General features: G+C 43.4%; 1 protein-coding gene across 1 annotated transcript in view; it reads left to right on the top strand.

Annotated features, from left to right (window-relative positions):
- The window catches only part of bmpr2b (bone morphogenetic protein receptor, type II b (serine/threonine kinase)), a 277,954-nt gene that overhangs the window by 247,203 nt on the left and 17,739 nt on the right, over positions 1 to 13,012 (top strand). The window contains exons 6-9 of the mRNA XM_078228877.1: positions 1,237 to 1,467; positions 10,469 to 10,583; positions 11,868 to 12,028; positions 12,682 to 12,829. Coding sequence (XP_078085003.1) covers positions 1,237 to 1,467; positions 10,469 to 10,583; positions 11,868 to 12,028; positions 12,682 to 12,829 — 655 coding nt within the window. The remainder of the gene's footprint in view (positions 1 to 1,236; positions 1,468 to 10,468; positions 10,584 to 11,867; positions 12,029 to 12,681; positions 12,830 to 13,012) is intronic.

Raw genomic sequence — 13,012 nt, forward strand, 5'->3', positions numbered from 1 at the left:
GCCCCTCATCTTCCGTCCTCTACCAGATACAAACCAGCCTCCCATCCATTGACTCTGTCTACACTTCCCGCTGCCTCAGCAAAGCAGCCAGCATAATTAAGGACCCCACACACCCCGGACATTCTCTCTTCCACCTTCTTACTTCGGGAGAAAGATACAAAATTCTGAGGTCACGTACCAACCGACTCAAGAACAGCTTCTTCCCTGCTGCTGTCAGACTTTTGAATAGACTTACCTTGCTTTAAGTTGATCTTTCTCTACACCCTAGCTATGACTGTAACACTACATTCTGCACTCTTTTGTTTCCTTCTCTATGAACGGTATGCTTTGTCTGTATAGCGCGCAAGAAATAATACTTCTCACTGTAGTTGATGCATGTGACAATAATAAATCAAAATCTATAAACTCAAGATCATTCAAAACTTTGCTGCCTGTATCTTCACTCACACCAAGTTCACCCATCACCTCTAGGGTCAGTGAACTACATTTTCTGCTGGTTAAGGAACACCTCAAATGCTAAAATTCTCATCCTTGTTTTCAAATTTCTGCATGGTCTCACTCCTTCCTACCTCTAATCTTCTCCAGCTCTACATTAACACTGTACTCCTCCAATTCTGGCCTCTTGCCCATCTTCAATTTGGATTACCAATGATAGCTATGCTTTCAGCTGCCTCAGTTCTAGAAATGTCTCCTAAATTTCTTTCCCCCTCTATTTCTCTTTCTTCCATTAAATCTCCATAAAAACCTAACGATTGACCAAGCATTTGGTGATCTGCTCTAATAGCTCCTTATTGTGGGTTGATGGGAAATTCTGTTCGATAACACTCCTTTGAATATTTTACTTTAAAGGCACTATATAAGTTCAAGTTGTTGTTATAGAATTAGAGGTACACCACACAGCAACAGTAGAGTCAGTGTCATGTGTTGGGAATGTAAATAACTCACCAAGATTCTCACGCTTAATAGTGATTCAGTTGGCTCTGCTTAGGCGTGTATGAAAGGTTTGGGTTGCGGGTTGGGTCTTTGAGGACAAGATCTATTACAAATGAGATGTTTATCATCTCGTAATTTATGAGAGTAAAGCCATTTGGGCAAGTTATCAGTGGGTTCATGGTCCCTCCTGAATCAAAGAGTTAACAATTTCAACACACCATTTTCAAGCAAGGTTCAGGGAGGGCGTTTGGGAAGTTGGTAGAAATTGCAATGAAATAAATGTTTAATTTGTTTCATCTCTAGGTGATTGGCCGGGGTCGGTATGGCGCAGTGTATAAAGGGTCGTTGAACGAACGCCCAGTTGCTGTGAAAATCTTCAGTGCCTCAAACCGTCAGAACTATATTAACGAGAGAGACATATACAGGCTCCCGCTGATGGAGCATGAGAACATAGCACGCTTCATTGTGGGTGAAGAAAGAATATCGAGTGACAGCAGAACAGAATATATGCTGGTGATGGAGTACTATCCCAATGTAAGTCTCCGAGATGCCTACAATGGGAGGGTCAGATTAACCAAGCACAAAAGGCAACCCAGAGTATTTACTGATGCCAGTGGGAATGGTGAGCATGTGAGACCTGTGTTCTATGGTGGGACCACCATTTATGGAAGGGGTCTGTTGGAATATAATAGGGTTTGTCACAGTCCAGAGATTCTGGCAGTTTATCATTACAATGGAAATGTACGGCAAGATTGCCTGTTTCTTCATTTATGTCATGTCGGGAAGCTCTTGCAGGAGTGTGCTCTGAAGTCGTACTAAAGGTTTGCTCTTGGCAAAATTCTGACAGATAAGTGTAGGTACTTCTATGGAGCACATATTTTCAGTGGTATCTGCTAGAGGGGAATGATTCCCACTACCATTGCCTACTTAGGAAAATGTAAAAGTCAATAAAGTCGCCATTGTCCTAGATGACCTTCATCGAGAACCTCAGCCGGTATGGGAATTGAACCCACACTGTTGGCATCACTCTGCAGCACGAACCAGCTGCCCAGCCAACTGAGCCAAACTGACCCCTTAGGAAAATTTACATGCACATGTACATATATCTATAATTAGATACACAGTTCTTTTTATAAATTATTTATATATATATATCATTCAACCATGTATATACTTCAGAATATAAAGATAAATGCATTTTCCTAATATCATATCCTACTGAATTATAAGAGCTGTCCAACAGGACAATCATAAATTCCTTAGTTCCAGCACCAGGTAAAGATTTTCAGCTATATATCAGTCACAGTACTAATGGATGCAGGCCTGTCACTGTACTGTGCTAGGGTATAGTACTGTTAGCTGCTGGTCTATCACTCAGCTGATGTTAATCCTGATTAATTAGATCCCAGAGTGAAACCTGGCTGGATAAATCCTAACTTGTATTTAGAAACTATGGAAGAAAGTTACTGACCAAATTCACAAGAGTCTGCTGATGGACTTTTAATTCAAAGAATAAAGTATTTATTACAACAAGAAAAAGTAACCATATTACATGAGACTAAAAGGTTGCAAAGATCTTAATGCAAACACAAGAACATTATTCACACTCTCACTATTCTTTTCACCTCAGCAGTAACTTGACAGATATATACTTTTTCAAAAATATAAAACAATTTACAATATTAATCTTGTACTCCAATATTCAGCGGTGTATGAGGTACAAGTGAATTAACAGGCAAGCTGTGGTCAGGCTCACCACACTCCCAAGATAAATGATAGGTGCAGCCAAAGCAAATTCCTTGAATTTATCAACAAGCCACCCAAACCTTTGACACATTGTGAGCCAATCAGTCTCACAGAAACTTTGTTTTCCTCACAAGGGTTTACAATGTCCACATGAAGAACTTGCCTTGGGATATTCTTCAACTATCATTTCCACTCAGAAGGCTTTAACAAGGATCCACATCCATGTTTTCAATCTCGCCTTCTGAGATTCCTTTCATCTGGATCTCTGAGTACACTCAAACTTCACTTCCGTGCATGGTTTCAGATCTTAGACCATGCCAAGCGGAACACCACTGCTCTAAAAGACCCACAATCAGGGGTCACCAACCGGTCACCAATATTCAGCTCCCTCCTCGGGTCTTCAGGTCTTCTCTCAAGTCCACTTTGTTTCAAGTTTGCTCCCTGCAGCTGTCTTTAATTTGGAGCCTGCTTCTCTATTTTCTTTCAATTTTACTTATCAGGACCTCTTTCAAGTCCCTGTTTTTGTCCCTACCAGTGACTTTCTTCTGCCCTGTATCCTGCTCCTTGGGATATCTTCTTTGGAATGGTATGCCAGTTCAGGTCAGTTTACCTACAGGTTTGTGCTATTTCACTTCCTTTCCAAGACCGATTCCTGTTTTGATGATGCAAAAACAAACTGCACATGTGCAGGCAGTTCCCAGCCAGGCTCAAGGCTCTCTGGTAACTGGAGTTCCCGACCTACAATCGTTAATTTAAAATTAAGGCAAGTAACTGAGTTTCCTAACAATAGTTTTGGTGTTCATATGCCACATGGACCTCCCTCATGTCTCCGTCATCAGCCAATCCCTTAAATGAATCGATGCTATCTGCTTCAGTCATTCCATGTGCCATGAACTCCACATTCTTTATTTGATCTGTTCGTGACTATATTTATGTTTGTCCCCCTTTATTCTGAGCTACCCCACATGTGGAGTAATTATTCCACATTCACCCCCGTCAAACCCCTTCATGATTTTAAAGATCTTAATTATGCCCCCGCTTAGAGAAAAAAGCCCCAACTTGTTTAGTCTTTCCTGAGGTTGAGCAGCAGTTGATCAACCATTGTACCCACATAAGCAGAAGTGCTAACCCTACAGAGCATAACAACTAACCCAATGGGAGAATATAGCAAGGGATAACTAATGATGGGAACTGAGTGATGGACTGGGTTATTCACTGACCTTTCATCTCTCAAATCCAGTCCATCTGATGAGATGAAGAGACTATTTGCTTGACTACCTGAGCATTCTTCTCCTTTATGACACTGGATCCATCTAGTTTTCCTAACCCACAGCCCTCATCTTTAGTCACCATGAGAAAGTTTAGTCCAATTGAGTGTTTTTATAGGACACAACATATTTAAAAGTCAGTCATATTGGTGTGAGTCTGTAATCACAGGGTGTCTTAAGTAGACCAGCACTAACATCTCTCACCTTTATCACCCTAACCTGGGTTTTAGGTAGAGGTAAAACCAGCCACAGTTCATCCCAATTCCTAAGGGGAATTAATCTACTTCTTGCTGTCCCATAATTTAGTTGGTAGCAGAATAGTCAACTTGAGGTACCAGAGGGGGAGCAACGTGTTTTTCTAAGAATATTTTTAATAGATGTCTTCCATTTTACATTTACCACAAAACATAATATATCCCCTAAATCTAGAAGAGTACAGAGTAATCATTATTTCACATAAACATACAGAAAAGACCAGCGAATAGTCATACAAATGATTCCAATTATCAGTCATTGCAATCATTGTAGTCGGCGTCTCCTCCTTTACGGATAAAGAAAGGATACAAAGAAGAGTTGGGGATCTGAGGATAACTGGATACAATCATGAGCATGTGGCTCCATGGTGCACACCCTCCTCCACAGGTTAACAGATATGGAACTGCACAATATATGGGATCCCTTGTGGAATAATATACGACCAACCGGAACCTAACACAACATCCCAGGACCTCCAAGCAATGAAAGGATAACCCAGAAAAGGGGGACCTTGGGATACTGCCATCGGTACAGGATGTGGTGTGTCAGTGGTAACTTTCATGTACAGGAATCAGTATGCCAAGGATTTGTACACCTCACCTTGGCTCACAACATTACAAACTTCCCTCCTCTCCAACCATATCAGAGGCACTGATCAGGCTGCCAATACTGGAAAACCTAAACCATTTTCCACCAAGGAAACCCCAGTAACAAGGAGAAGAATAATTGTCAAGATGTCCATCTATGGGGTATCCTGGGGAGATAGATGGTCCTCCTCTTCCTCCCTACAAGACAAGGGAAACCCCTCCATGATTAACCATAACAAATCAGAGCCTATATCAACACCTCACCTACCTGGATGAAGTACGGAAGCTCCAGAGAGAGAGGAGCATCAGGATTATCCAGCAGACACCAGGTGTAGTTTTTCCACAGACACTTTCGCAGGAAGGATACCAAAAGCAGAACAGCACAAGCTCACAAAGAACAGGACACTGCCTCCCCAGGGGAGCCCAAACTTAGAAGACGAACAGACTGGAAATCTCCATATAAGACCACTTGGAGGTGATGACATACTTCTCCAACCAGCTTAATCTCCAACCGAAGAGAGATTCCAACAACGCTGCACCCAGACTCACAATCGGGCCCCGTGACCAAAAGGACACTACATCCCCAGGGGAACCAAGTCTTCGGAGCCAGAGCAGTCCCAAAGCCCCCAAAAGGAGGACGTCATGGGGGAAGATAATCTACTGCCCCATCCAACATACCCTTCACCTGACCTGGGCAAATACAGTCATTGCTGTCCTAACTTGTTCAACGACACCCTAAAATAAGGGCTAACAAGTGAATACTCACGTCACTCCACTACATTGAACAAAGCAAACTGCCCCATTCTCCTGGTACCCCAAAAGAGTCATTTAGACCCTTATATCAATGAGATTCAACCACTTTCCCCCCAATAGAGAGAGCGCAACAACTGGACAATATGCACACCATCCATTCCATGAGCTGAGTAATCAAACAACCGCTGCTACTACCTGCACATCCAAACCAGAACAGAAGATCAACCTTAAAAGGCTCCAAGGATAGGTCAGCTACGCCTGGGCATGCACCAGATCATGAATCACCCACTCCAGCAATGCCACAGATGCCAACAACAGAAAAGGGCTCCAGTCTTTTCCAGTATACATGACCTGTCTACTTTCTCAGGAAACAAGCAAGAATTCCCTAATCCCAAAATAACCAAATACAAAAGAAAACCACGACCCCAAAGGTTCTAATGGGGGATTTTCCTCACCCACAACACCCACTCGCCATCCTGCTATGGCACCACTCATCTAAAAAATAAAGTGAAGCATACTAAAAATTGAACTCAGTATAAATGCAAGGATTACAGCACATAAAAGAAAAAACAAACGCACAACCCTCATGTAATACAATCAACTCAGTGTACTCCCCAGTAGAAAGACCAAGACCCACAAATAGTTAAACTATGGCCTCCCTCATTCCATTGTCGGAGCACAGTGTGGACGAATAACATGAAAGAAAATTAGACAATCCTGATTTTCGCAATATAACAGGCGACAAGCACCTCGGTGCTCATATATCATATATTCTTGTCAGGATAAAAGACAGAATCACAAATTCAGGATTATAAACTCAAGGGAACAAAATTCAGAATTAGAAATGAATTGCACGATAATATAACTATCCATGAAGCTTGTAAAGCCAAAGCCATGACAAGATCATTGAGCAACATCCAGAATCCATCCAGAGTTTCACCGAAGCCTCTGCACCTCTACCATGTTATCATCTCGAGACCCCGGCAAAGCCTAAGCTCCGGCAGGTGGCAAGGACCCGACATGTCCGGTCACCTCCAACCCTTCTTGAGGAACACTGAGGACAAGCCAACGTAAGAACAATGGCCTGAGTCTTTGACCGATCCCAGGCCTCAAAGACTGGATACAATGTGCTTTATCAAACTCGAGATGCCCAGCCCTTAAATCAAGATTGTGAAAGCATGGCAGCCAATTTTCAAATTTGGCTGGGAATTCATCCCAGCTTCCCTCGAGAGACCAGGTGTATGGATACTCCTCTCTCCCTGAGTCAGCCAGAATGTATGGCACACCATGCAGCAGGATTTCCAAAAACTGAAGGTGAACCTTCACCGAGGAAACTACCCTCTCGACTGACGGGATTCGCTTCTCTGCTTCATCCATTCCCTTTAGGATATCTCACAGTTCATCAAAATAAGCACCAGAAATCTGTGCTGGAGAGCCAAGATCTTCGTCTACACTTCCACTCACAATGGTGGCTATCGCCTTAACATCAACAGCATCACCAAAGTTTAGGCCCACTCTGCAGCGAAACCGCCACTGTGAACTGGACCTCACCCTGGCTGTCTCCAATGCCTCGATCAAACAAGGATTTTCTTGACTTAACTAGGCTGTCCTTCCCCAAAATTTAGCCAGGATGTTGCAGAACCATAGCATATATTATATCCATCAGGATTGGATAATGATGTGGTGTGCATCAGGATAACAAAACAAAAAAAATAAAAGATAGGTAGTTCCAGAGCTCACGAAAATGCAGCCATTCCTGCGCTTGCATCATGTGACCCCAACCCCCCCCCCCCCCCCCCCCCCCCCCCAAGCTCCCGGGAGAAACTTTTAACACTGACAGAATGGGCTGATCTACTTTAACTTATTATTCTTAATCAATGCTGTGTCCACTCATTGTTAGTCAATGAGTGATATTGTCGGCCTGTGAGTTGGAGGTGGGGCAGGACTCGCAGCAAACTGTGTATGTTAGAGCAAGTCTATTTACTCAGTGAATGGTGTCTGTTTAGACAGCCTAAAACTGTCTAAAGAAACTATTTTAAAAATGTCACTATGAACTGCTACAAAAAGAATTCATAACCACAGTGACATCACCCAATGAAAACAGGGTAACTTCTCCAGTAAAACGCAGTGACTGGAGGATAGTTACATAATACAAATTGTGTGTGTAAAACAATCCCAATCACTGGCAGTGCAATCTCCAGGCAAGATGTATAGGGAAATTACCAAAACATCTCATTCTGGTTAGGCATGATGGTGTCACTATATGCAGACCCCCTGGGGAGAGGGATCTATGGTTGCCTGTTGGTGGAGTAACTGAGAGTTGTGTTTTTAATTAACATGCATAAATCAACAGCGCCCCTTGGAGGGAACTCAACACTACTATGCCAAAACGGCCTGTCTGTGAAATTCAATGCGATTTGAGTTCATGATCATTGAAAACAGCATGAAATGTACTTCACGTAAAGATGTCAGAGCCTACAGTGTATGTAACAACCTCAGACCAGCAGCATGTGTTAGTGAAAATGTTAATTGTTCAGAATATCTTTAGCTAAGAAAGAGAAGAGGCAATGTAAATACCACAGTCCAATACCTGTACTGTGCTCACCTGAACTGATTACTGCCTAAATTCCTTCATGTACAGTACATTCTCTCATTGCCCAATCTCCCTCTTCTTGAGGCTCTTGTGGCATGGCTGTTGGGAAGCCACAGTAAGGTGCGTCCCAGGTCTGGAGGAATAAATGAACCAGGGGTCATAATCTGATCCAGTTGCTGCTGCTGGAACATGTTTGGTGTGGAAACTGGTTGAGGACAGAGGTCAGAGTTCTGGATGACTCTCTTGGTGTTGGTTCACACTTGCTGCGTAGGTGCTGCAGTGGATTTGTACCACACCCTAATAAGGCATTGGACAATATTAGATGGAAAGAGCAGTTGTCCCAAAGTTTGGCCAAAATTAGTGAGGAACATTCTGTGGGTCATGTAACTCGATCTCAAGACCTGACTCATTTATGATTTTCCTCAGGGTATGGTTTTACAAGTATTGGTAACACGCTGGTACTGTGTTTAAAATGGCCCTTCTTCATTTGTCAGCTCCTTCATTGGGATGACATGTTAAAGAGAGACCCCATCTACCTGCTTGGGTGAATGTAAAAGATCCCATGTCATTTTTTGAAGAAGGACAGCAGAATCCTGGCTGCCTGGCCATTATTTATCCTAACCAGGTCAATAATTTGTTTCAACTCCATGGGTTTCAACTTTAACTAACAATCTCTGATGCAGAATGTTCTCAAATGCCTTCTGGAAGTCCCTATAAATAGCATTCCCCTGTCCACTACATTTGTTGTTTATTTAAAGAAGTGCAGGTTGGGTGGATTATCCGTGGTAAAATGTGCAGAGTTATGGGGATAAGGCGGAGGAGAGGGCCTGGTGCTCTTTTGAAGAGTTGGCGCAGACTCAATGGGCCGGATGGCCTTTTTCTGCAATGTCGGGATTTCTATGGTTCTACGGTTAATAAAAATTGCCACCTTTTTTGCTGAGCACCCATTCAGAATGGGCGCTTCAAGAAAGGCTGGTCTTGAGAATAAAATCCATTGCTCATTAAAAAGAGCCACCCTGACTGTTTTGCCCTTTGTCAACAGGTCACCAATGGCTAATCCTTCTGTAGGTCTCTGCCAACCTCATGTTATGGGACCAGGTCCATTTTTCATCTGCGATGCCCCATTGAGAAATAAAGTGCCAATGTTGAACTGGAGATTTACACAACAGTGCAATGAGGTTGTGCCTTCCAGTGTCCAATATGAGAATTTGCTCAGTTGAGCACTTCCATCTGAATTCCAGTGCCTGGATATTTTGCTGGGGATACACCTCACACCACTGGAATGATAAAGAAATGTGGTGGAAACTTATTGGGGAGATATTTCACTGGCCTCGTGCCTTTGCCCACCACATCCAGACATTTAACTCCAGAAATAATCATGACAGACGAAAGGATGTGTCAATAATGTCGTTACTGTTGTGTGCACCTTAGCAACACATTGTAGGAGTGATAACTTTTGTATTCCTGGTGTCCAGTGTTACTATAGGGCATGGGGCGGGGGGGGCGGGGGGGCGCAGTGGGGAGAACCAGTAGGCTTATGCAGTCAGTCTCAGGACAATCAGGACAATTGATTGCACAGCCAATGCTATTTTCTTGTGAATATTTATAACGTGGACAAGTAAGTATTCTTCTCATCACAGCCCCTGAGACTGGTTACATCCAATTTCCTCCTCCTTGACCAGGCAGAGACAGGGAACCTGCCTAAGGGAAACAAATGAGTTGATTGTGACCTCAAAAAATCAGCAGTTGTTTGGACTGGTGTCACTGTGACAGGTAAAACCTCTGCCTTGCAGCAGCTGTGCCATCATTCCACAACTATCAAAGATTGCCAGGCCCTTTGAAGGGACTTGAGCACAACATCTGGAGCAGGGTAGTAATGTCAGAGATGCCGTGCTTCAGATGAGATGTGAAATCCACCCACTCTCTGCCTGCCCAGGTGGTCTTTAAAGAGCCCATCGTACTTTTGGAAGGACAGGTGAATTCTTTCACTGTCCTGGCTACATTCTTCCCTTGCAACATCACTAAATGCTGAGGAGCTAGTCATTCACTTCCCTATGGCTGATACCATTGCCTACATAAGATGGGCCAAACATGGGCAATTGGGACTAGCTTAATGGTAAAAACTAGGCGGCGTGTACAAGTTGGGCCGAAGGGCCTGTTTCAATGCTGTAAACCTCTATGACTCTGTAATGAAATAATTGGTCTCGCAAAGCACTTGGAATGTTTCAATGATGTACCATGCAACAAATTATTTGTGATTTACAAAAATTCAACTGGCTGCGCAAATCTTTGTTGTTCATTTTATTATGTTTGTGTATTTCCTTGTCATTTAGGGTTCATTGTGCAAGTACCTGAGTCTGCATAGCAGTGACTGGGTTAGCTCCTGCCGACTGGCACATTCCATTACAAAGGGCCTCGCCTACCTTCACACAGAACTGCTGCGAGCTGGTGAGATATAGCAAAGCCCATAGGATTTGCCCTTCTTACTGTCACGCTGCCTTGTTCTCATTTCATGATTTGCTTTTTTTTTGTCTTGCTTGTGTGTGCGTTGAACTTACTGATATATTTTGAAGTTATCCCATTTGAGAGCTGTGAAATTTGATGCACAATAGTCCAGTTTTCAATGGCTGCAATTAAAATATGATGATGCATTTGCACGAGGAGACCCATGTCATGATCACACATGCACAAGGGACAAGCCAGCCTTGAGATCAGATGCACAAAGCACCAGTCTTGTGTAGCGGTTCGGGTGTGAAGAGTTCTGTCGCATGCTCATTTGTGTGGATCTACAACAATATTAGATAATCACTCCCTTTGGCTTTCCTGCTCTCTTTTGCACTCTCATTCCTGTCCTTTCACCTGCCTCCTCTTCCTCTATCTTGCCATTTTCCTTTTCCCCACATTAATTTCTACCATTCTCTGTTCATTTGCCTCTTTCTTTGTTGGAGCCTCTCTGTGGTCTTCTTACATTTTCTCTTTGCCTCTCCATGCTGTATAATTTTCTGCTTCTCTCTTTCCTTCGGAACAATGAGGATGGCTTCATTCCCTTTAACATGTTGCTCTGTCGAGTATTCTGCCAAAGTCCCAGAATGAAAGGTTGCTGATAAGGAGGTTGATGACAGCAGGACACAATTGTACCATTGGGTTGTCTTTAGAGGGATTGCTTCTTGAGGGAATGGCCCTCTATATCTGCATGTGCCAGGTAACTCGACTCAACCATGGTACCTCTTTCATCGCACTAGGAACAGGAGGAGGTGATTCAGCCCCTGATCCTGCTCCCACTATTGAATTAGATCATGGCTGAAATGTAGCTGAATTTATTTCGCCCACCTTTGTTCCATATCTGTTGATATCCTTGCCTAACAGTCTATTGATGTGTGTTGAAAACTCTAATTGATCCAGCAACCACATCCCTTTGGGGGAGTGTTCCAGATTTCCACCACCTTTTGAGCGTGAAAATGCTTCCTGATATTACTTCTAAATTGCCGCCTTTGTTCTGGATTCCCCTACCAGAGGAAATCATTTCTCTTTATCCACCCACCATATCCCCTTTTAATCACTTCAGTAAGATCAGCTGAGGAATTGCAAGCTTGGGTGAGGTGCAGGAGGGTGAGGTGGTGTGAGGCAGTACCAGTGAAGTGTCACGTGATATCAGGAAAGGAAAGAGAAGGTTTGGAAGAAACCTTCGGCTTGGCCGAGCATTCTAATAGTGATATTTTATGGCTCCTCCAGATCAGTATAAGTCAGCCATTACACACCGGGACCTCAACAGCAGGAATGTACTGGTGAAAAACGATGGAACGTGTGCCATCAGCGATTTTGGCCTCTCCATGAAACTGACTGGCAATCGACTGGTTCGACCAGGAGAGGAGGATACTGCGGCCATCAGTGAGGTGAGAATCAAAAGAATTTGTGCAGGTATAATAGCGTACTTTCTGCGGATTTAAAACACAAGGGGGCACCATTATCAAGTGTAAAGGAATAAAGTAATACATCTCCTGATGTGTGTCTGTTCTGTACTGGTAGAAGGCAATGTTTCAGGGGTACGTGAGAAGCTCCATATATTTACTACTGTGACTTTGTTGATTAACAAGAGAGATTGACAGCTTTATTTTGCTTCGAAGTTCAGTTGCTGTGTAACATATAAAATGTTTTATATGACAGCCTCATCTCCCCATCACCAGCCCACATGGCTTGTTGGAAAATGATGCTTGTCAAACCTGGGCCAATAGCAGCGACTGTTCGTAGCAATAGGCTTCCCTAGCCCTTCACAACATCCCTGTCTTTAACCTGCAGCTATGAGCATGTTGCTGTATTGCTGCTTGATTACGTTGTGATGCTGGGCAGCACTGGAAATAACCTTTTTCCTTGAGGCCAGAGGAGACCTGATTCCCAGTCAATGACTTTGCTCCCACATGGCGCTATCGTTCAGTTATTTGGACTCTGTGTGCTGAATCACCTAGCGTTTGCTGTCTGAAGCGGTGAAAACATGAGAGATTTTCCTCTGTTGGTGGTGACATCTTTTTCTACATCTTGCCTTCCACAGGTTGGCACAATCCGTTACATGGCACCTGAGGTACTGGAGGGGGCTGTAAACCTGCGGGACTGTGCATCCGCACTCAAGCAGGTAGATATGTATGCACTGGGCCTCATCTACTGGGAAATATTTATGAAGTGCACAGATCTTTTCCCAGGTAAGAACATAAGTACACCAGCTTGCATTTCTGTAGTGTCTTTTACATAGTGAAACAACTCGAGGCGCTTCACAGGAGTGTTATCAAACTAAATTTGACATTGAGCCACACATAGAGAGCTAATAGGATAGAGGGCCTAAAACTTGATCAAAGAGGTAGGTTCTGATAACTGTCTTAAGCAAG

Source organism: Mustelus asterias, chromosome 14, assembly GCF_964213995.1.
Source record: "Mustelus asterias chromosome 14, sMusAst1.hap1.1, whole genome shotgun sequence".
NCBI lineage: Eukaryota > Metazoa > Chordata > Chondrichthyes > Carcharhiniformes > Triakidae > Mustelus > Mustelus asterias.